The sequence below is a fragment of the Phascolarctos cinereus genome, unplaced genomic scaffold (assembly GCF_003287225.1).
Source record: "Phascolarctos cinereus isolate Bilbo 61053 unplaced genomic scaffold, phaCin_HiC Scaffold_4;HRSCAF=312, whole genome shotgun sequence".
Classification (NCBI taxonomy): Eukaryota; Metazoa; Chordata; class Mammalia; order Diprotodontia; family Phascolarctidae; genus Phascolarctos; species Phascolarctos cinereus.
Window position 1 is genome coordinate 284969628 of NW_027555847.1, and position 25788 is coordinate 284995415.

At 36.3% G+C, this 25788-nt stretch overlaps 1 protein-coding gene across 1 annotated transcript in view; it reads right to left on the reverse strand.

Moving 5' to 3' along the window:
- CAMK4 (calcium/calmodulin dependent protein kinase IV) overlaps positions 1-25788 on the reverse strand; it is a 229664-nt gene that overhangs the window by 121650 nt on the left and 82226 nt on the right. The window contains 1 exon segment of the mRNA XM_021006993.2: positions 523-595. Within this exon segment, the coding sequence (XP_020862652.2) occupies positions 523-595 (73 nt within the window).

The window sequence follows — 25788 nt, forward strand, 5'->3', positions numbered from 1 at the left end:
CTCAAGAGGGAATGTTTTATAGCAAACTTTTATCAGCATATTTTTTGCCTCTGCTAATGCTCTGGCTTGAAATGTTATGCATTCAGAATTGTTGTTTCCTTTCCAAAGCTAAAATTGCAAAGTTTTGTATCCATTTTGGTTCTGCTGGCCCAATAAGAGTGGGGGGAAGTCAATAAATCAGTTTAAAAGTGCCAGGATATATATATTTATCATGGTGGGGGAGGGGGGAACAGATCGAAAAAAAACAAAAAACCAAGGATGAAAGGGGGAGGTGCTGCAAAAGTAAAACCCAGTTGTTTAACTAGAAAACATTTGGCTAATGAAAGAATTCATTTTAGTGAATATTTTTGCCACTCAGGACCGTTTGTATCAATAAAAAAAGGAAGAAATCGATAAGAAAATAACATTTTCAGATGATTTCCTATAACAATGATACAGTTATAACCATTTTATTGTTAAGAATTACTCTGAGAAGGGTAAAGACTAGTTAGTGATGAGTCTTAATACTTAATTAATACTTACAGCAACTGCCTCCAGGATTTGTTTAACTGCCTGTGCTGCATCACGCTCACTGTAATAGCCTTTTTCCACAATTCTAAAAGAATTAAGGAAATAGATAGATTCAGATAGGAAGATATAGTCTGATGAACAGTTAACCAAAATATGTAACATTCAAATAGTTAGACTGGGTTATCATTTTCCCTGTGAATTAAGGAGTTTAAGCATAGAAATGTCTTTAGATCCCTGCTTACTTCAGGGGAATTGAAAATATTTCTTTTGCTTTGTCTTGGACTGTCAACCTGCTATTAAAAGCGCTTGGTGCTACAAACTTGCCTTTTATTTTCAGTCTTACTTGAGGTTTGTGTCATAGAGATACTACTGCTGCTGTTGCTGCTACTACTACTACTATTTTGGTAGATCCATATCATCAATACGGACACTTCATCCAATGGCAGACACTTGTCTATGTTTTTCAGTAAGTCTACAGGCAGTCTGCCTAATGTGCTTAGAGACAAAACTACTCTTACTGCTGCTGCTGCTACTACTACTTCCTCAAATTTCAAGTCTCTTTGATTTTTCAATGTAGGCATTTCTTTAATCAGTGTTAATTGAAACCATAGTTCTGGAGAGTAGCTGTGGTTGAGAAATCTGTTACCCTGAAACTAACCAATCTTATAATCAACTTCTTTAACACACGTAGAATTATTCTTGGGGAACAGACATCACCAGAGAGGAAAATAATTAGAAATATAATGGCTAGTACTAAATAATACATGAAGAGACCTATAGAATGAGCTATCAATATCCACAAAACTAATTCTGGATATCTATCTAGCTATCTCTACATCTACATATATATTTTATAATATTTAAAATTCAATTATTTTCTTTGGCCAATTTAACAACATTTAAAACATGGATAAAAGCCACAAAATAAACTATTTCAAAGAGTCAAGTGTATAAAATCACCTCTTATGTTCTTTTGGCTCAAGGTCAAATTCTGATACACCAAGGTCAAGTTCATTAGGGAAGGACATACATTGAATTGATTTTTGTAGTTTCCAAAAATCAACTAAATTCTTTTGTTTCACTTAAAAGACCATAGGCCACAGACTTTTCCAATTCCTGATAAATCTTAAGAGGGAGATTAATAAAGCATGAAATTAAAATGATCATACTGTGCATTCACTATAAATTATAAAACCAAAGAAACAAAATGTCGGGAAAAGGGAAAGATAAGGAAGATTTATTAGGTTAGAATGAGCTAAGCAATTCAACAACTGGAATATTGGGTGGAAGCATATTTTGCTCAAAGTTTTTAAATATATATATTTTAATGATGCCCTTTGCTTTTACATCATGGTCATTTCACCACCCCCACTGAATCTTCTCTGTGACGAACAAAAACAATAAAATAAAAATATCTGATAGTCTGTATCCGACAATGTAAATACTGTTCTGTCCTAGTCCACAACTTGCTGCCTTGAGGAGTTAATTGTGTTTCATTTTCTTCTCTAGGGAATCTTCACAGGTTTTTTTAATTACTCAGAGTTCAACTTCCTTTTAGTGATCTTTTTATTTACATTGTTGTAATTATTGTGTATACTGTTCTCTTTGTTCTGGTAATTTTGCCTTGTATCATTTCATATGTAGCATCCCATGTTTCTCCAAATTTCTCGGAGAAGTAAGTAGAACATTTTACAATTCAATCAAGAGAGCATCAGTATGCCTATTGTCCCAAAGTCCCTGCAAAACTCTTTTGTATCTTTTGTTCTTTGCTAATTTGTAAGGTATGAAATAGAAATCTGAATTTTCTTTTATATTTCTTTCACTATGACTAATTTGGAGTATACTCTCATATGGTAATTTATAGTTTGTAATTCTTTTTTTGAAAACTTCATATTCTCTTCATATTCTTATCTTTTGGGCAATGACATTTGTTGTTATATATAAATAGGAGTTTGATCAATGATTAACTGTTGGTTGATACTTGCTTCAATTCCTTGTGTATTTGTGTTATCCAACTTTTGTCAGTAATACTTGATGTAAATATTTACCCACTTTACTCTTTCTCTTCTAATTTTATCTTCATTGATTTTATTACTGTAAAAGCTTCTAAATTAATGTAGTCAAAATTGTCTATTATATGTTTGATGATGTCCTCTTTCTTTCGTTTAGTCAAGAATTCTCTCCTTAACCATAGTTGTGAAAGGTACCTGATCTTATTCTCTAATATTTTTTGTGTTTTGACTTCTTATTCTTGCATATTCATTTTGAGTTTATTATAGTTTAAAGGGTAAGCTCATAGTTTAAACTTAGCTTTGGTTAAAGTATTCAATCACTTATTGTCAAAAAATAAAAAATAAAGGACTCCTTTTCCCCAGTAATTTATGTTCTTGGATTTATCAAACACTGAGCTCTTAGATTCCATTGTTTTTTTAATTCTTGTTTATCTAGTCTTCTACAATGATCTACTCTTTTTTTTAACTGCCACGAAATCATTTTTGTAATATACCTTGATATCTTGTAAACGTGATGAACTGTTCACTCCTACTTTTTCTGATTTACTTTTTTTACATTTTAGGAATTTTTTCTTCCAAAAGAATTTGATTTTTTAAAAATTCTCCATGGGTGAGATCAGGGACTTCTGGTTGGGCTGACATATTTTGCACTCAGTGGGAAAGCTCATTCTCTCTGAGAATTGTCTGGTTTATATAAATGGATTTATCTGCTGTTCATTATTTGTAATGGGTTTTTTGGATGTGATATGCGTCAAGGCTTCAGATATGACTCTGAAGTACTTCTAGCAACCAGAAAATCAGTTTAAACCTAATGAAATAATTTCCCCTAGGGAAAATAGATATAATTCTAGTTTAATATTTCCATTCTTAGGAGAGCAGGGTGGCTAGTTTTGTAGTCACTTCTCCAGCTCCCCTTGATGCAGGAATCAAATTCTCCCTTGGAGAGCCACACATTTAGTCAAACTCAGGTGATATCTATATATATATACACACACATATATATACATATATGTATATATGTATATATATGTGTGTGTATACATATATACACACATATATATGTATAGATATATATCCCCTACACTTATAAATGAATCAAGTTTTTTTCATTGTTTTTTGGTTTTGCTTTAATAGTTCATTTATGACATTTCAGTATCTTTTTCTAACTAAGACAGTTTGTGGTTCCTTTATTAAGCCTCTTCCTGAACATTTCATTCCAAGATTATCTCACTCTTCTGCACTTTTTTCACCTTTTTTTTTAACTTCTCCTTGTTATTTAATCATATATTGCCTTGAACTGATGTCTTAAATAGGTATTTCCTCCAAGTGGAGTGCTAGGCTCATTACATCTCTTCCAACAGTAGATAATGCAATACAACATTCTTCTAATCTTCTTGGAACTAATGAACAGCACAGATATTCCCAGTTAATAGCCACAAGCATCTTGCATAAACACATTATACAAGAAAGAGGGGATGTGTCATGGTGAGAAAGAGAAATAAATAACTGGGGACAACCAGGCTTCAGAGGAGGTCCTTAAAAAAAAAAGATCTCTAAGAAGTGCAGTTAAAATGGCAGAGTACAGGCAGCTGAACTCTGTCAACATTTCCCTCCAAACAACTTTAAAATAATGTCTCAAATAAAATTTTGGAGTGACAGAGCCAACAAAAGATAAGGGGGAGACATTTTTCCAGCCTACCACAACTTAGGAGGTGGGCAGGAGAGGACTGTGAAGCCAGAGTGCAGGCTGGCCTGGTATGCTGCAGCAGCAGCGGTGAACCTTGACGGTGGCCATAAGAGCAGCAACAACAGCAGCAGCATTCAGGAGCTCTCAGCCCAGAAATGGTAAGGATGTAAGACAACTGGTCAGAAAGAAATTGTAAGACACCCTTTGCTGGCACTGGGTGCAGCTGATGCTGATTGACAACTCTATTGCCCATACGTAGTTCTGGGTCACATTTCCAGGGTGGAGAGAGGCACGTCTGGTTGGTGGCAAGGGCCCTGGTCACAGCTTAAAGGCAGAGAAGAATGCTAGAACTTATGGCTGCAGGAGAGCAGGGGACCTGCTCACAGTTCCAGGGTCAAGAGAAGTGCCAGCACTTGTGGCTACAGGGAAGCAAAGGGCCTTCCTGGGTAAAAACTAGAGCAACCACTCCTCTCCCCTGATCATACCACCTTGAAAGCACTGAAAACTTGCAGACCCCCAGAATTAGCTATGAAAACAGCAACATGAAAAAGCCTGAAGCCTGGGACAGTGCATCCCCACCCTCAGGTGAGCAGAACCTAACTTTAATGTGAAGCTCAAAATCAAGAAATAGACTTGGAAAATGAGCAAACAACAAAAAAAGAATTTGATCATTAAAAAGTCACTATGATAGCAGGGAAGACCAAGACATAAACTCAGAAAAAGACAACAATATGAAATCAGCTACAAGCAAAGATTCAAAGAAAAAATGCTAATTGGACCCAAGAACAACAAAAATTCCTGGAAGGATTTTGTTGTTGTAGTTGTAGTTGCTTTGTTTTTTTAGAGAAAGAAAGAGATGAATAGTAGAGGGGAAAAAATGGGGAAATAAATGAGAGAGATGCAGAAAAATTATGAAAAGAGAGTCAACAACATGGTAAAAAGGTACCAAAAATGCGGAAGAAAATAATACTTTAAAAAATAGAATCTCAAAAAAAAAAATGGAGTGAGAAAGCACTGGGAGGAGAAAAGAAGAGGTAGAAAGGAGGAAAGGAGAGGAAATTTATCTCGTATAAAAGAGGCGTACAAAGAAGAGCTTTAAAATGGAGAGGGGAGGGGCAGCTAGGTGGTGCAGTGGATAGAGCACCAGCCCTGAAATCAGGAGGACCTAAGTTCAAATCCGGCCTCAGGTCAAACACTTGACACTTACAAGCTGTGTGACCCTGGGCAAGTCACTTAACCCCAAATGCCTAAAAAGTAATAAATAAACAAACAAATAAAATAAAACAAAATAAAAACTATACTTGAATCTCACTCTCATTGGAATTGGTTTAAAGAAGGAAGAATATATATACATACTCATTTGGGTATAGAAATATATCTTACCCAATAGGGAAATAAGAGATGAAATGGATAATAAATACAGGGCCTAAGGGGAATGGTAAAAGGGAGGACAAATTAAGGAAGATAGCAGTCAGAGGTAAAATAGATTTTTGAGGAGGGACAGGATAAAAAGAGAAAGAGAAGGATAAACAGAAGAAAATAGGTTGGAGGAAGATATAGAAAAATCACAACTGTGAATGTGAATGGGATAAGCTCCCTCCATAAATTAGAAGCAGATAGTAGAATGGGTTAGAAGCCAGAATACAGCAACATATTGTTTACAAGAGATATATCTGAAACAAAAGGACACACATAGCCTTAAAGTAAAAGGCTGGAGCAGAATCTATTATGTATCAGTCGATGTATAAAAGGCAGGGGTAGTAATCATGATGTCAGACAAAGCAAGAGCAAAAATAGACCTAATTAAAAGAGATAATCAGGTAAACTACATTTAGCTAGTAGGTACCATGGCCAATGAAGTAATATCAAAAATTTTTATAGCAAATTTATCTGATGAAGGACTCATTTCTCAAATATATAGAGGACTGACTCAAATTTATAAAAATAATAGTAATTTCCCAATTGATAAATGGCCAAAGAATATGAATAGGTAGTTTTCAGAAGAAATTAAAACTATCTATAATCACATAAAAAATGCTCTAAATCACTATTGACTAGAGAAATGCAAATTAAAACCACTCTGAGGTACCACTTTACACGTATCAGAAATAACAAATGCTGGAGGGGATGGGGAAAATATAGATACACTGATGGACTATTGGTGGAGTTGTGGACTGTTCTGGCCATCCTGGAGAACAATTTAGAACTATTCCTATAGGGCTAAAAAAAAAAAGTGTGCATACCCTTTGATCCAGTAATACGAGACCTGTACTCCAAAGAGATTAAAGAAAAAGAAAAAGGACCTATATGTACAAAAATACTTATAGCAGCTCTTTTTGTGGTGGCAAAGAATTGGAAATTGACATTAATTAACTGAGTTTTCATTCATACCCTTTGACTTTTTAAAATATGACCATTTTATAAAATATTTTAAATTGAACTATTCCCCTAGTTCTATAATACCATGGTAAAAAGCAAAAACAAAAATAGCAACAAATTTCTTATCTCTCTAAGACTTAGTTAAAGGTTTTAGTATTTGAATTATATTCAAAGATATTCTTGACGAAAGAGATCATATGCAGGGAAACTGAGAATGTTAAGAGATGAGGCTAGAAAGATACATAAGACATTCCCTTGCAGAACATGAATGTCTTTAGAGAAAACAAATTTTTGCTTACTGTACACACTGTAGGACCCCAGTTCTCCTTGGGGGCAGGCACTCTAATAAATTTTTGTCTTTGTATCACCAGTGCCTGCCACAGGATCTTATAGGCATTTAATAAATGTTGAATTTAATACTTTCAGCTTTTTATTACTACTACAGGTTTGTTTTGTCAATGACTGGTCTCATGCCTTAGGCAAGTCAGCTCTTTGTGCCTCAGTTTTCTCATCTGTAACATGAGGTTGTTGGAGTAGATAACCTCTAAGATTTCTCTAAGGTCTTATTTGATGATTCAGTGTTTTGAGTTCTAAGTTAGGGAGAAAGAAAAACACACAGACCAATATGACTAACTAACCCAGATATTATAGTTCTATATTATTACATAGTTAGCTAAATTAGTCTCAGATTTTAAATACAATAATTATAATGATTTCATTTTTGAACATGCTGAGTTTGGGATGCCTTAAGGACACTGAGTTGGAAATATCCAATAGGAAATTGATGTCGGACTGAGGCTCAGGGAAGAGACTGGAACTTTATATAAAGATCTGAGACATTTGCACAGAAATGATTTGGGGATCTGATAAGGTCACCACGAGAAAATGTAGAGCAGAAGAGAAAAGGCCTAGGAAAGAACTTTGGAAAACAACTACAATCAGGGCTTATGATATATGTAATAAAGGAACAGCCAATTAGCCCAGTACTTTATGAGTATGCACAGTGTGCTCAGATGATGGAATCCACAAATGGAATGGTCAAACATTCTATAACTGGTCCCAGTATGCTAACCATATGGTGAAGACAAGACTTTTTAAATTGACTGTGGAGCTAGAACTGAGGTGCATTCAAAAGGCACTGCCCAGCTAGGTGAATCTCAGAGTTTCTGAGTAGGGTAGGGACATTTGTCCCTCTCTGGCCCTGGATCAGTTTGAAACACATCTCTGTTGTATCTATTTGTTCCTGCTTTTAGGTGAAAGAAATCAGAGATGAGTTTGGCCTTATGAGCTTTAGAAGACTGGCAGAGTTAGCCACCAGAAGTCTAGGGACTGGAGTCCACGCTGAGATTTGCTGCAAATCAGATGGTAAGTCCCAAGAGACTGGTTCAATCCAGTCTAAAAAGCAGCAGAGATGCAGACTCATCTATCTATAAACTATGCTACACTTGGAAATGAACTCAGTGGGGCAAATGCTATGTATAAATTGTTTCAAGGCTGAGCCTAAGGATTGAGGAAGTACAGGAAAGTGTTCCCCCAGGGGTTTGGGGAAGATATTTGTACTTCTGTTTTCATTATTTCTTTGAAGTAAATATCCCTTAAGAAGCTAATTTATATTAATTGATTAAGGGCAACTGGAGTGTAGATTACTGGCAGCTAACAGTAGACAGAACACATTAGAATGGGAGCTTGAGCCAACAACATCAGAAAAAGATACCTTCAACCTCCCAGGTCCTCAGGGCCTAGGACCCTGGGGGAAAAAATATCTGGCTTTCCTCTAAGATAGTAACTCCAAAGACTTACTAAATATGAATCAAAAGTCAGCAAAGGAAATGAAAGAATGGTCAGACAGATAAGAGTAAAACCTAGACAGAGTAAGTAGTGTCACAAAATCCAGAAAGGAAAGAGTATCTAGGAGGAGAAGGTGTTTTTGTTGTTGAGTCAGTCAGTCCTGTCAGCCTCTCTGTGCTATGAACAATGGCATGCCAGGCCTTTCTATCCTCTACTATTGCTGAAGTCTGTCCAAGTTCATGCTCGTTGTTTCCATGACACTATCTCTTTCTCTTATCCTCTGCCATCCCCTTTTCCTTTTGCCTTCAATCTTTCCTAACATCAAGGTATTTTCCAATGAGCCCTGTCTTCCCATTGTGAGTAGTTAAGCCTCAGCTTCAGTATTTGACATTCTAGTAAATAGCCTGAATTAATTTCTTTAAGTAGCGACTGATTCAATTTCCTTGCTGTCCACTGGACTCTTAAAAGTCTTCTCTAGCACCACAATTCGAAAGCACCAATTCTTCGGTGCTCAGCTTTCCTTATAGTTCAACTCTCACAAACATATGTTGCTATCGGAAAAAGCATACTGTGTCAAATGGAGCAGATATGTCCAAGAAGAAGAGGTCTAGGATTGTGAACAGGAGATTTGGCAATTAAGAGATTGCTGGAAACTTTAGAGAAAGCAGTTTCGTGTGAATGATGAGTTAGAAGCAAAATTGCAAAAGGCTGAGGAGTGAGAGGAAAAGAAATAAAGACAGTCAAATGTAGACAGTTTTTTCTAGGAATTTGATTGAGAAAGGAAGGATGGGGGATTAGTGAAGGTTTTGCTTTTAAGGTTTTATTTTTTTAGGATGGGAGATATTTTAGCATATTTGAAGGCAGTAGGCAGAAGGAAGGAACCAATAGAAGGCTGAAAGGATAATTGAGTTTATAATCATCTATAGACTGTGGAAGGGGACAGGAGCAAAGTGTATACGCAATGGGATGAGACAACATGGTATGACATATAGGGGCATGAAGGAGATTGGCCTCGATATTTACAGGAGTGTGTCATTTAACTTAGTTTTCTCATCATTAAAATGGGAGAGTTGGATTCAATGACCACTAAGACCCCTTCCAACTACTTATGAGTCTGTAGGTTGGCTTTGGTAAAGAGAAGGGCTACATCACTGTCAGAGAGGTTTTATTTTTATAGCTTTATTAGAATATAAAATGATCCAAATCTAAGAAACAGGGATAAAACTCATAAAAGAAATAGGGGCTAAGAGAGGGGAACTGTACAGTTCTATAATTTCATTAGTATAGGGAATTATCGGTAAGTAAACTAGTGCCACCAAAGCAGAGGGGCATTGCTATACAACCTATGCAGCATATTAGTCTTAGAATGTTGCTTGGGGCACTGAGAGGTTAAACTGACACTCAAAGTCGTATAATCCATATGTATCAGAGGTCCAATTTAAATCCTGGTCCTCTTGACTCTGAGATTAGCTTTCTAGGCATTATGTGACATTAGCTCTCCTAGATGAGGTTGGTATGGGGGAGGGAGTGGGGGAAGTAGAAAGGTCATAAGATTTAGAACCAGAAGGGAAATTAAAGATTATCTATTTTAATGAGATTTTTTTGCTTGTTTGTCTGTTTTTCGCTAGGCAATGGGCTTAAGTGACTTGCCCAGGGTCACACAGGCTAGTAAGTGTTATATGTCCCAGGCAGGATTTGAACTCAGGTCCTCCTGAATACAGGGCTGGTGCTTTATGCATTGTGCCACCTAGCTGCCCCACGAGCTTATTTTTTTTCAGATGAGAAAACTTAGGTTATTGTTTGTGGAATGGATAATGAAAGTTGGTTGAAGAATAAGAACTTCACTCTTCATTTACTTTCAGTGTGGTTGTACATGTGCTGTAGTAGTAGACGGTGGTTATTATAGTTTTCGATGTAAAAGTGCTATGCTGAAATCAGCACTCTATTCTACTAATTACTAGGGCTGACCTAGATTTTACTCCCCTGATAGTTTAGGAGGACAGCATATTCTCTGAACTTTTGGAAAACCCAGAGGATTACTGAGCAATATGCTATGCATCATAATAGCGTTCTACAATAGAATATCCTCAGGAAAGTAATAGTACTCATTTTCAGATTATGTGTAATTGCTACTTCACTATCTCAAATCAACTCTATTGTTCCCTTTGTCAGAGCTGAAACAAGAAATTTGACTTTTTGAATTTGAAAATTTTGAAATGTTGAAATTTTTGAAGTTTTGAAAATATTTCCATCTCTTCCTGCACAAAGTTGAAAATTTTGCCTTCTATGGCACATCTATGGGACTTCTCTCAAAAAGCAAATATATATTGTGGAGAGCAGGATTTTTTTTTTTGCAATTAGAAAAATATCCATTTAAAAAAGTAAACTAAAAAGCATTTCTCATTTTATTCAACCCATTGCATTTCCCCCTCCTCACTACTCTGCTGTATCCTGGACAATTTTGCCTATTCTTCCTCCTCTCTGTCTTCTCAGTATTGATTGATAATCTTCATAACATAGGTTTTTCAGTATAATGCTTTAAGAGGCTAGTCCCAATGTTTGCATTCTCTACTACGGGCGAAGAATTGTACTGTAGAAAGAGATGAAATATTTATGCTTACAATCATAGCTCTGAGTTTACACAAGCCAGGTTGTCTATGGCTCATGCTGCTACCCAGTGTTTTCCCTAAGAACATCAGAATTTGGTTCATACATAGGTCACTACAAAAAGAAAGAAAGAAAGAAAGAAAGAAAGAAAGAAAGAAAGAAAGAAAGAAAGAAAGAAAGAAAGAAAGAAAGAAAGAAAGAAAGAAAGAAAGAAAGAAAGAAAGAAAGGAAGAAGGAAGAAGAAAGAAGAAGAAGAAGAAGAAAGAAGAAAGAAAGAAAGAAAGAAAGAAAGAAAGAAAGAAAGAAGGAAAGAAAGAAAGAAAGAAAGAAAGAAGAAGAAAGAAAGAAGAAAGAAAGAAAGAAAGAAAGAAAGGAAGAAGAAGAAGGAAGGAAGAAGAAGAAGAAGGAAGAAGAAGAAGGAAAGAAAGAAAGAAAGAAAGAAAGAAAGAAAGAAAGAAAGAAGAAGAAAGAAAGAAAGAAAGAGAAAGAAAGAAGAAGGAAGAAAGAAAGAAGGAAAGAAGGAAAGAAGGCTCTCAGCTCTAACGCAAATACAGAATCACAGAATTCCAGAATTAGAAGGAACTGCAATAACTTATGTACTAAAACCCATACCCTGGCTGAATAAAGGACAGTTTTTATTTCACCTAATAGAACATTTGGAGGAGCCTTATCCAAGTTTATATTTCAAAGTCCCATCCACAAGAAAATGAGAGATTGATAAATGTTTTACTAAAATCTTGGCAATTACATTTCTACAGTTCCCACAATCTTTCAGTCTGGTAATCTCATTTAAAAAAGGAAATGGAACTACTTTGGCATGACCTACTCTTTTTTTAAAAAAAATTTGTTTGTTTTCACTAACAAGTATTTATTTTCTCTCTTTTCATTTTCTCCTCTCCAAATTGGATAAAAACAAGCAAAAATGTTTGTAACAAATATGAACAGTCAAGTAAAGTAAATCCTATGTTGGAATTTAGAATCCAAATTGGAATTGAAATCCAAAAATGTACAGCAACTTAGGCATCTCCAGTCTGTAACTTCTTTGTTAGAAGTAGGTAACATGTTTATCTTTATTACTCTGGAATCATGGTTTGGGCATGACTAATTCTTTTTTTTTTTTAAGGCAGTTGGGGTTAAGTGACTTGCCCAAGGTCACACAGCTAGTAAGTGTCAAGTGTTTGGTCTGAGACCGGATTTGAACTCGGGTACTCCTGACTTCAGGGCCGGTGCTCTATCAACTGTGCCACTTAGCTGCCCCAGGCATGACTAATTCTTAATGAAGGTCTTTGTGATGACAGATTTAATTTCTAGATATTCACTAATTAAATGTAATAGCATAGATTTAAAGTTAGGACCTTAGAGATCAGTTGAGTCTAAGTTCCGCATTTTACATGATTAGAATGCTGAGGCTGAGAGGTTAAGTGACTTTCTAAGTGTCTGAGGCAGTATTTGACCTGAGGTCTTTCCAACCCTTAAACCTAAAACTCTGCCCCATCTAGTTTCATGCTAATATGTTATAGAACTTTTCCAGGAATCAAAATGAAACTCAGTAGCCTATAGTTTTCAGACTCCATTCTCTTTCCTTTTTGTGAAGTACTCTTGCCAACATTTTCCTTCCACATTTTTGAGGTATTTCTGCTCTTCATGATCCTTCAAAGATTACTGCCTGTGGCACAGCAATCACATTTGCCAGTTTCTACACTATCCAAAATTTAATTAGTTTTGGCCAGGTGACTAATATAAATGCCATAAGGCAAGTTAGGTATTCTCTTATCTCCTTATTTATCTTAATAATCAAATTCCTATTAGCAATATTTGTTCAGTCCTTTACAGTCTAAAAATCATTCTTACTGACAAACAAAACAAAAACAAAATATTAATTTTGCCTTCTCTTCATCACCAGCTAAAAACAGCTTGGGTTACTAGAGAGTCAAACATCCCTTCTGGTGAGCCCTACCTTTCCCTGGAACCTAGACAATACTCCAGACAGAGTTCTGCTCTGGATGGCAAGTTCAGATTTGCTCCTTCTTGTGTTTGTTCTGTTCCCTATTGCTTCTTAGATCCTATTCTAATATGCCTAACTTTGAAACAGGTCTTTGTTTACCCAGGAGTTCCTTCATTTGATCTAGTGCATGGTAGCTAACTCTGGCCCCATGCTTTCAGAGACAGGCCTATTACATTCATCCCTCACAGGGTATTCCAATACTCTGAGGAAATTCAATAGTCTCTCTAAGTCCCCCATTTTCTATGTTCCCCATCATTTTTAGAATCCCAAGATTAACTTATACAAAAGGATATTTACTTCAAAGATATAGCAAGAAAAAATGTATAAATATTTTCCCCTAAACTTCAGGGGCATAATCTCCCCTATACCACATTGTTGTAGGTTTTTTGAAGGGGGAGGAGGAGGGATGGAAGGGGTAAAGAGGAATTAGGCTCACAGCTTAGCTCAGTTCCTACATAGCATTCGTCCCACCAAATTCAAGTCCAAAGCTGGCCATGCTGACTTCTGCTGAGTGGGCTGCAACACCAGGCCTGGATTCTTGGGCTCCTGGATCCTTGTGGCTTGAACTCCTGGGCAAATCAGACATTCCACTCCCTGGACCTAGAACAGAAAAGAACGAACGAAAAGGCCAAAGACCTAGGCCCATTTCTCAAGATTATATGGCCTAAGTGATGGGAGGGGGGAGCTCTCAGGCCCTCCCCGCCACCTTTTTCACATTGGCGGCTCCCTCAGATGGGAATGTCATAAAAGCTACACAGCTAATGAGTAATGCTGTTGTTAAAATGATGCCCATTCTAGCTATGCAGTGAATGGAAAAAGGATGTTGCCAATCTTTGGGTAGGTGGGTGCAGAATGTCACTTATGCTTCAGTCCTTGTCTCTGGTATCAGGTCTCCAGCATCTTCCATGTGGATGATGCCATATTAAGCTGTTTAGACACACAGCAAACACCCATCATATGGGACTACTTTTACTTAGCTCTCTGCTGGAGCCTCCTCTTCAGTGCTATCTTCCCTGCAGAGCATGTGGTTCTCTGACCTCAAATAGATGCCCAACCCTGTCTCCAGGGTTATGAGTCTATATGTGTCTATCCCCTCTCCTTATTCTGTCTGTCACTTTTTAGCTCTTTAGACCTATAAATCTTTGTGTATTCCAGCACCCTGCCTTTTAAAAGTCAAAACTAAGAGAGTATCTCAGGTATATCAACTAGTCCATCATCACCAAAGTGATCCTTAGTTGTCATCAGTGTGGTGTCAATGGGACAACAGATACAAAATAAAAAAGTAGTTCACCCCATTCTGATCTCTGGCCAGCCCTGATAGATCTCTGTTCAGGGAGACAAGGTCAACCTGTAAACTCCTAAAAGCAACAGAGACAGAACCAACTCAGTATCCAGATGCCAATACTAAGTGGTTTTGTAGGTAGAAATTAGGGATCAAAGTAAGTGTGTGTTGGGGTGGGATAGAGGAACACAAGAGGATACCAGCAACTCTATTCAGAATGACAATGACAGTGGCATCCAGACTACACAGGAAAACAAGGTCTACTCAACCCATCCAAGTATGCTGGAGGGGATGAACTATGGCTATGGCACAATGCCCAAATCTGAGAACTGAGTATAGAAATGACCAAACAGAACAAAACACCAAACACAATGAAAAAGCACTGTGGGTTTGGGATGCACAAGAAGTAAACCCAGAACAAGTGTTTAGCTCCATAACAAAGACAAATAGAGCATCAAGTGGAACAATTGCTTGGTCACAGGGACTAAAAGAAATAAAATAAAAGAAAATGAATGAAATTAGAATTCTAGAGCAAAAAATGGAAAGAGGATGAATAGCTTAGAACAGAAGGTGGAAACCATATCCAAGTAGTAGAATCCCTAAAAAACAGAATGAAGCAATCAAAACTCAATTATTTCATCAGATAACAATAATTAATAGAAAAAAATCAAATGGCTGAAAAATGGGAAAAAAGATAAAGTAGTTACTATAAAAAACAACTGACCCAGAAAAAAGCTTGAGGAAACATAATTCTAAAATTATCACTTCCCCAAGAAACCATGCCCAAATAAGAAACCTGGATACCATATTTCAAGAAATCGGAAAAGAAAACTGTTCAGATTTATTGGGGCCAGAGGGCAAAGTGAAAATAGAAAGAATGCACTTGAAAGAAAATACTTGAAAGAGACCCAAAACTGAAAGCACCGAAACCCAGACCTTCCAAATCAAAGGAAAAAAATATGGTCAGCAGTCAGAAAAAAATGAGTTTGGGTGCCAAAAAGTCACAGCCAGAATCACCCACCTCCTTGAGAGAGAGATGGTGGACTAATACACAGAATGAGATATACATTTTTGGACACACCCAACACAGTAATTTGCTTTGTTTGTCCATGTATAGGTATTACATAGATTCTGGTCTTCTTTCTCCCCCTCCTCCCCCCAATGGGGCAGGTGATAGAAATGAGAATAAATGCTTATAATTAAAAAAATAATTTTAATAAGTGAATGTGACTGTTATGAACTCTTTCATAAAATGAAATGGGGTAGCACAATGGATCAGAAAGTAGAATACAACATTATGCTGATTATAAGAAACATAAGTGAACAAAGATTCACACCAAGTTAAAATGAAGATGCCATGGTGCAAAGTTTGTTATGCTTCAAGTAAATTCGTAAAAGTGAAGAGAGTAATCATGATCTCAATAGATCAAGAATAAAAAGACATAACAAAAGATAATCAAAGAAGCTATGTTATACTTAAAGGCATAATAGACAATGCAGTATCAACTGAATATGTGTGAACTGAAGGGCATAGTATCTGGAGAAAAACAATAGAATTACAAGAAGAAACAGGCAGAAAGACTATTAATACCTGTGCTCCCTTTCCCAAACTAACAAACCTAACAACAAGATAAATAAGGAAGAATTTCAAGATCTGAATAGAACATATCTAGGATGGCCTGGGTGATCTGCCATTACCAGTGGTACTCTTCACCTTTTTCTCTTTCCTTTGGCCCTGGACAATCCCAAACCCATCCAGGATAGTCAGGAATGGAGATGAACTGTCACCACAGGCAGTGTCCTTCCTCCCTACCTCCTACTTTCTATTCCTACTTGGCTCTGGGCTGTCAAGAAACCATATAGACTAATTAACTGCTCACAAGGCTTGAATGAGATTAGAATCATCAACATTATTAAGGGCCACCAGACCTTATCTTCCCTGTGACTGCCTTCTAAGATCCTCCAGGACTTATCTAGCCTCTAGACACCTGGCATTTACTGATATAACCCAAGAACCCTTAGGCCTTGCAATCTGCCATGCTGGTGAACCCTTGAGATACTGGAGTGATTTGCCATTTCCTTCTCCATCTTATTTTACAAATGAGGACACTAAGGCAAACAGGGTTAAGTGACTTGTCCAGTGTCACAAAGCTACCAAGTATCTGAAGCTGGATTTAAATTCAGGTCTTCCTGATTCCAGGCCTGGCACTCTATCCAGTGTGTTCCACCTAGCTCCTATATGCATATATGGGTACGTGTGTGTGATACAGTCAATGAGAGAATTTTTGTTTTACTAAACATGTTTGATCATATAATTTTTCCCCTCAATAAATAATGAAGTGAAAGGCAGAAAATAAATTTGTTAATTAGAAGAAAGCTAAACTTTAATCTTAAAAAGAAATGCAAAGAAGAGAAAGAAAGCAATAGACCAGTGCAAAAGTATTGAATAAAATATTAGCTAAGTGGATATGGCATCGTATTAAATGACCAAGTTGGATATATTCTAGGAATATAAGGTTGTTTCAGTAGTAGTTAAATTATAAACAACAGAACATATTAATAACCAAAATAAAAATTACATGATTATATAATAGATGCAGAAAAATATTTTTTCTTACAAAGTGCAGTATCCTTTTACATTAAAAACTTTGAGAAATTTATAAATAAACAGAACATTCCTTAATAGGGTTTATAAATAGTAAAAACCAAAAGACAATATTGTCAGCAATGGAATAATTCTAGAAGCCTTTCTAATACTATAAAAGGTAAAAGCAAGGATATCCATTGCCATCACTATTATTTTATAAAGTTCTAGATATTCTAGCTATAGCAATGATTTAAAAAAGAGAGAGAAAGAAAGAAATTAAGGAAATAAGCAACAGCAAGGAACAGAATAATCTCTTTTTGGATATGATATGATAGCTGCATCTTCAGAGTTCTCTAAGTAAACCAAGTTAATTTAAATAATTAATAACTTCAATAAAGTGACAGGATATAAAATGCTCCCCCTCAAAATCATCAACCTTTCTGAACATTGCTAAGTATTGTTGAATATTGATGTCCCTTTAAGAAAGGACAGAAAAATTACTTTTGAAATAACTATAAAATGTATCAAAAATCTGGGAGTTAATCTACCGTAACACTCAGAAATTTTGTAAATGCAATTATAAGTACTTCATAGAAATAAACATACTCAAATTGGATAGATATTAATTACTTATGGTTGTGCTGCGCTATTAAAATAAAAGTGATAATACTATCTAAATTATTCTTCAGATTCAGTATCATGCCAATCAAACTAGCAAAGGGTTACTTGTAGAGCCAGAAAAAGTGAATGCGGAGAATTTCGAGGGAAGTAGCAAAAAAAAAAATGAAGAAGGAAGAGGGGCTTACTGTAATAGGGCTCAATTTAGATTACAAAGAAGTAATCCTCAAAACTACTTGGTAGTGACTTAAAAAATACAAATATCAGTACAACATATTAGTTATACAACATCCAAAAGTAACAGACCATAGAGCACAGTATTTGATAATAATAACTGGCATTTATATAATATTTTAAGGTTTCTAAAGTACTTTATATATGCTATCTCATTTGTTTCTCATAATAACCTTGTAAGGTAGGTACATTATTCTATGGGAAACTGAGGCCTAGAGAAGATGTGACTTGCCCAGATCACACAGCTAGCAAGTTCCTGAGACAAGATTTGAACCGCGTTCTTCCTGACTGGAAGCTCCACTTAGGTGCCTCAAGATAAACTCAAGATATCTAACTACTGTTGTGAGAACTCCCTATTCAACAAAACAAAACGAAACAAACCAGGAAAACTGGAAAGGTGTCTGGCAGAAATTTGGCTCTCTCACAACATATCATACCATATGCCAGAAAAAGCTCCAAATAGATAGATGACTTAGATATAATAGATCATAACATAATTAAACTAGAGGAAGAGGGATACTGATTCCTTTGACAGCTCTGGACAGAGGAAGTCTTCTCAACCAAAGAATAGAGAGGCTCATAGGAGAGTAAATAAACAATTTTAATTACATCAAACTTAAAAAGGTTTTGTACAAAATTAACGCAATTAAGATTAGAAGAGAAACAATTTATAGGAAAAAAATCTTTCCAAAAATGTTTCTGATAAAAGTATGTAAGGAATTGGTTTTTAAAAATTAATAAGAGCTATTCCCCAATAGATGACAAATAGTCAAAAGATATAAAGACAGCTCTCAAGAACAGAAATGCAAGTTATCAATGATCATCTGAAAAATTTGCCCAATCACTGATAATAAGAAAAGTACAAATTAAGGAAATTCAGAGGACTCCACTTTACCTATCAGACTGGCAAAGTGACAAAAATGGAAAAAAATCATTATTGGTCGGGATGTTAAAGGATAGGCATACCAATGTACTGTTGGTGAAACTGTTAATTGATTCAACTATTCTGGAAATTAATTTGTGATTATAGCCAAACTCAATGACACTCAAAGAGACAAAGAAAGAAAGAAAAAAAAGGATCCATACATGCAAAAATGTTTATAGCTGAACTTTTGTTGTAGTAAACCAGCAATTGAGAAACGGCTAAACAAATAATGATACAAATATGAATCTATTTCATAGTGCCAGGTACTATGTTAGACTCAAGGCATAAAAAGAAAAAAATGAATCAATCCCTACCCTCAGGTCATTTATATTGTATAAAGGGAAATAACACACACATGTAAGTATATAGAAAATATTTACAAAAAAAGTAATTTTAAAATTATTTCAGCAGGAGACATAGGGAAAAGCACTAGCAACTGAGGGGTGAGGAAGGAATCAGAATATGCCTCCTTTCCATGTCATGTATATTAGCTTCCATACAGTAAATAGTTAATAAACAGTGGGTGTATTAAATTGAATTAGAAGTAGGCTTAATTAGAAGTTTTACTTTAACTGTAATTCTTTTCTCTGTAATCAGGTCTATTCTGATTCTAATTAGGTTAAAAACTAGATTGAGCTTTTAAATCCCCAATTCAAAACCAATTCAGGAAGTTAATTTTTTACCAGACTCTTTGGCAGAAGTTCTATAACTTTAAGCAGCTGTGGCATAATGGATAGAGTACTTGGCCAGGAGTCAGGAAATACCCACGTTCAAATCTAACCTCAGGATAGAACACCAGCCCTGGATTCAGGAGGACCTGAGTTCAAATCCATCCTCAGACACATAACACTTACTAGCTGTAACCCTGGGCAAGTTACTTAACCCCCATTGTCCAACCAAAAAAAACCCAAACCAAATCTACCTGAAATAGTTGCTAGTTGTGTGACTCTAGGAAAGTCACTTAACCTCTGTTTGTGTCAGTTTCTTCATCTGTAAAATGAGGATAATAATAGCACCTACCTCCCAGAATTGATGGGGGGATCAAAAGAAATAATATTTGTAATACACTTCGCGAACTTTAAAGTTTTATGGAAATGTTAGAAATTTTGTTACTTGTTGTTGTAAAAACACATAGCAGGGTGTTTGTTACAAAGAAGACACTACACACACATACACACACACACACACACACACATACACACATATATATGCTTATTCCTTTCCATTTCCCCTTCCATATGAAACCCCCAGAAGTGAACTTGGGGGAGTTATTAGTTGTCACTTTAAGTTCGAATCTGCTTACACAGAATTGAGGCAATAAAAAATAGGCTCCTGGTTTCACAGTTTTTAGTGCATCAAGTCTTGATACAGCATTCAATTCAATTCAGCAAACATTTATTAATGACCTGCTATGTGCCAGGCACTGTGCTAAGTACTGAGAATACAACTGAGGAAAAGAAAGACATCCCCTGCCCTCAAGGAGCTTACAGTCTAATGGTGAGAGTACCCAAAAGGAAGCAGGAAAATGGAGGGGGGACGACATCACAGGGTACCCAGCATAGTTCGAACATCTTGCTCAGTGGAGATACAGGCAGAGCAGCAGATGCAGTGTGGGGTGAGCTGAAAGTTCAATTTCGTCCCTCAACAAAGCAAGACTTTGGAAAGATTTTGGCGCTCCACTCTCTATTCCTCCAGTCAGAGGGGAAACAAGGCTGAGGGAAGTGGTATCAATCAAATCACATATTAGTGATTCTTAAGCTTCTTTCGGGGAAGCTGTATTTTAGAGAGATTTAATTTAGTCACCTCCATCAGGGAATAATTAACAGTCTGTATCAATTCGTGATTATTTTTTTTCTAGTTAGGTTTACCAAAAAAGAAATTGTGTCAAGACCCTGGTGAATTACAAGATATAACACAAGTTATATAGAAACAGCTCTGCTAATAGCGAAGCCTTATCAGTTCAATGCGGTTTATAGAAAGAACACTTACTTAAGTCTAGATGCTACCTGCTCACACATGAAGATTTGTCAGAAAGGAGGGTTATCAAGTTAATTGCCATTGTGAGTTAATGTAATGATGAATGGGCAGATCATTCAGAGACATCACACTTCTGAGAGCTCAAGGAATCTGAACTTCTTTCCCTGGACCCTCCCTTCAGACATGTTGCACAGCTTGGATATCATATAAAGTGCCTTAGGAAGTGAGCAAAGACAACATCTTCAAATGTGGACAAAAAAGTTTGGGCCAGGATTTGGGAAGAGGTAGAGACGGAATGGGAAATCCTACTCTAGAGAACAGAAGCGATGGGGCACTCATCTAGGGAAATCACTGCTAGGGTTTTGGATGTTAATGTTGCCTTGAACATTTTCACCTGTCTCATACATGCAGAACAGCACTTTCTGACTTTTAGCCTTGACTCTTTTTTTTTGGAGGGGGGGGGTGGCTAGGCAATGGGGTTAAGTGACCTACCCAAGGTCACACAGCTAGTTAAGTGTTATGTGTCAGAGGCCGAATTTGAACTCACATCCTCCTGAATCCAGGGCCAGTGCTCTATCCACTGCGCCACCGAGCTGCCCCAGCCTTGAATCTTTGTGTACTTATGTCTCTGCCCTTCCCTCCCTTCCCCAGCTTCACCAAAAACTCACCCAGGTCACTCTGACTGAAGCCCTGGCTTTGGGCCTGGTAAGGTGCTTTACTGATCAGCAGTCAAACCGTCACTCATGTAAGTGTGTGTGGAAGATCAAGTCCAATCCTCGCCTAATCCCCTTCTTTTACTATACTAGACTGACTGCACTTGTTCTAAAGCTACCACTAATTATACATAATGCAATAATTTTGTTAGCCATTCAATATTTTTTAGGTAACACTGTAAGTAAAATATTAGCTATTATGAGTTGGTATATAAATGGTTATAAATGGCAACTTCCCAAGACATGTCATCCCCAGGGTAAGTATGTGCTATTTTTAAAGATGATAAAATGTTTCTGAAAAAACATTTTTAAACTTACTTTTTTGCAAAATCTTTGTAGCTTAATTTAAAAAAACTCAATTAGTGATGTTAAAATTATTAGATGAAACCAGTCAAAAAGAAATGGAGTAGAGGGCTGATAAATGTCTTCCAAGCCTCTCCTGTTTCTAGAAGTCCGTGATTTTTAAAATTGCTTCATTTTAGGAACACATAAGATTCAACATTTTGAGTCCAAAAAAGTCTTAATGATTGAACTATAATTTTTTTCATTTACATTTAGGCTGAAATAACTCACTAATCAGATTTTGCATGAATTTTTATAAATTTATAGAGCAGCTTAAGAATTGGAAGTAATTAGAAGTGAGAGTTAGAAGTTATCAAGTGCAAGCCCCTACTCACTGTAAAAAATATCCTCCATGAGATGTCATCTAACCTCTTCTTTCACACTTCCAGTGACAATGAACTCATTGCCTTATGGTACAACCTAATTGATGTTTGGACAGCTCTAATGTTAGAAAGTTCTTTCTTACCTGTCAATATGTCAAACAGCCATGATTTAATTGGTGTGGTTATTCCCTCCACTAATACAGATAACAAGTCCTCTGTGACTTGGTAGATGGTCTTCAAGAGGTGCTGTGGTTAAAAAAAACAAATTCACCACCCTTCAGCCTGGTGATAAGCCTCTCCAAATCTAGCTGAGCTACACAAGGAGACATATATTCCATCACAGGTGCCTGACTTGAAATCTTTCCAACTTGGCAAAACCTGCCAGGACATGTGGTCTACTGCTGTTTCCTTCAAGAACCTAGGATCATCTCCATGCCATTATAAGGCATCAGAGTAAGACGTTAGTGGGGGAGTATTGAGACAAAATCTGCTTCCTTACAAATTCCACCGATTGGTCCTAGTTCTGTTCTGTGGAGCCACATAGAATAAGTTTAACATTTTTCTTCCACATGACAAAACTTCAAATATTTAAAGAAAGCTATCATGAGTCTACTCTTAGACTGTAAATTCTACTGTTAGATTGTAAGTTCCATAAGGACAAGAACTTGGTCTTATCTGAACTTTGAATTATCCCCAAAATCTAGCATAGTGCCCTGCATAAAGTAGGTACTTAATTAATGTTTGTTTAATTGAATCATCTGAACTAAATATGCTCAATTAGTTTAACTGCTACTCTTATGGCATGATTTTTAATCCCTCTTCATTATGCTCATCCTCTCATGGAAGTCTGCTGGTTCGGTGGTATCAAACTCAAATAGAAATAGATCCCTGTTGGGGGTATATTGACTTAGAAAACCACAAATGAGCATTACTATGTTGTGTTGTATTTTTATTTCTTTTGCTGAACATTTCCCAATTACATTTTAATCTGGTTCAGCAGCATGCAAGTTTTGCAGGCAGCATGACTCCACCAGGAGAGTTTGACACCTCTGCTCTAGTTTATCAATGCCTCCTTATCCTCTCAAAATATTCTGCATAGGATCTGACCAGCAGAGAATGAAATGGATAAATAGATCATGTTCTTTGTTTTGGATGCTACACTTCTACGCAGCCTATGTGTTAGCTAACTCATACCAATGACTCCAGTCAACTAAAACCCCTCCACCTGTTTTCATACAAGTGGCTGTTAGGCAATGGGTCCCCGAGCCTATACTTCGTAAGCGTAGGCTCTTGTACTTAACTTTATTGAATACCATCCTATTGTATTAGCACTCTAATTCCAGCCTGTTGAGATATTTTTGGACCCTAATTCTGTCACACAGCCCATTAGCATTTGCTTCTGCCTTTGTTATTTAGATTAGATTCCAAATGAATCAGCCAAAAATTTTGGCTGACAGTTTTAGTGACTCGGCAGCTTTTGCATGACCTTCGCGATATGCAGTCCAGGAAAGTCACACATCTGTCTGACCATGACACCTAGAGATGGCCACATCCTCAGCCTAAGAAGGGTGTCACCAACCAACTTCATGTACCTCTTCCTCTTAAAATCATCAACATATTTTTTTAATCTGTTGGTACCAGCAATGACTCCACCTTCTATTTCCATGGTATATAAAATCATATTTCTTCCTTAGAAAGTCCAGCTCTATCCTCATGAAAAGTCTCATCGTTAGCATACAGTTTTTGCTGGTCAGCATTTCAAACCCTTCCTTTTTTTTTTTTTCAGTTCTTCCAGTTAGAAAAGTTTCTTCTCATCATCTTTTTCTTCTTGACTTGCTTCTTAGTGTTTTTCATCTCTAGAAAATTTTCATTCTTTGGAAGAAATCCAATGTATAAAAAAGTATTCTATGAGTCTTTGATCATGAATATCAGCATGTTTTTAACACATGCAGAGTTGGCAACTGAAACAATTCCCTCACTTTCTATATGGTAATCATTGACATATATTTAGTGTTTTAACATTTGCAACATGCTTTCATATATACATTATTTCATTTGAGCTTCACAATAATTCTCTGAAGTAAGTGCTACAGGTGTTATTTTATGTCACTTTTCCTTTTTTTTTTTTTTTGAGACTGGGTGTCCCTATCTCACTGAGGCTGGAAATGCAGTGGCCTCTGAAGGGTGCAGTCCTATTTCTGATAAGCTCAGAAGTTTTGACCTGCTCCATTTCTGACTTGGAACAATTTGCTCTTTCTTAGTTTGCTCCTGCTAGCCCCCTGCTCCCAGGGGCCTACCATGTTGATGTCAGGGAAAGTGCTGATAGTCAATTATCTTAGCCCACTACAGCTTAGAACTCCTGTGTTGGAGCAATCTACCCATCAGCCTTTCCAGCAACAGGGATTACAGGCATTCAACAATACACTCAGCTATTGTCACTGTTTTTACAGATTAAGAAACTGAGGCTTATATGTTCAGAGACTTGTTTATTGTTACACACGCTAGTAGGTGTCAGAAGTGAGATTTGAACTCAGACCTTCCTGACTCCAAATCCAGCACTCTATCCATTATGACAGGTTATCTTTCCTGCTATAGAAAGAGAGAGGACCACAGTGCTCTGCGGACCCCTCAAAAGTTCCCATGTTAACTGAAACAACAGTCTACAGTCAAATTCCATATAATTTGGCCCTAGTCAACATCACTTCACATTAATATTATTATGTTATAACTAAACCCAATAAACCCTACTAAAAAGTTATAAAAGTAACTTCCCCCTATAAGGTTCTTTCTCCTAATGTCATATTTTCACAGAAACAATCAAATTAGGTGAGTGTATTTGCTAAAATGTGGGCAACCAGAAATTAATATTGGCATGCTACTCAGTTGGGTATCTGCCTAGACTTCTTCAGCAATTTGTTTTCATTTAAAGTATTTCTGAACAATTTTTTTCATTCATATATTAGGTTGCATCATCTTGATTATGCATAAATGTTTAATAAGGATTGATCAGGATCATTGTTAGTATAAAAATGAAGATAATCACTCTAATAGACTGGAAATTCAAATAATCATAACTTAATTCCTTTTAAAATTAAATTCAAATTGTTTTTAGATAAAATTCATTTAGATAAAATTTATTTTCAAGCTTATATCCTAATCCAAGGACAGTTTCAGCCTGAAGAAAAATTTTAAAATAACTGAGAAATTCAGGTTTTTTATGGCGGAACCAAGTCTATTTCAGTGTCAATGATTCTATTGGTACTGCTGACAAATTTTTCATTTGAAAAAAAAAATCCCACCCATAAAAACCACTGAGTTTAGAGGCTCTGTTGAATGCTTATTGGCTGTCTGCCAATCTTCAAATGTCTTTCATTAAAATATTAAGGGGTCATTCTATATGAAAAGTGATATATTTGGAAACATTGTATTTAACAAAAAACCCTTTTATTTTCCTTTTTTATGTGAAGCTTTAAACCATGCCCTAGTACAACCAGGTAGCTGTGGTCCTTTAGCATACATCAAAGCAAACATGTTCTTGAACACACAGACAGATGTATATTGTATAAATATTATGGTAGGTTAGAGCTGCCTGAGAGAGTCCAGTGGCTCAAGTACAAGACTGGAATGAAATGAGACACTTAGTATTTTACCTAACAGTTAGAAAAAGGAGGTTTACTTAGTTATAGTAGCAGAATGACATTCAGATCAGGGAAAGAAAGGATAGATGATTTAACTGGGATACAGCTTCCCAGGGTTAGTTATCCAATGGTGGTCACATTGACAATCTTACTCGTTCTAA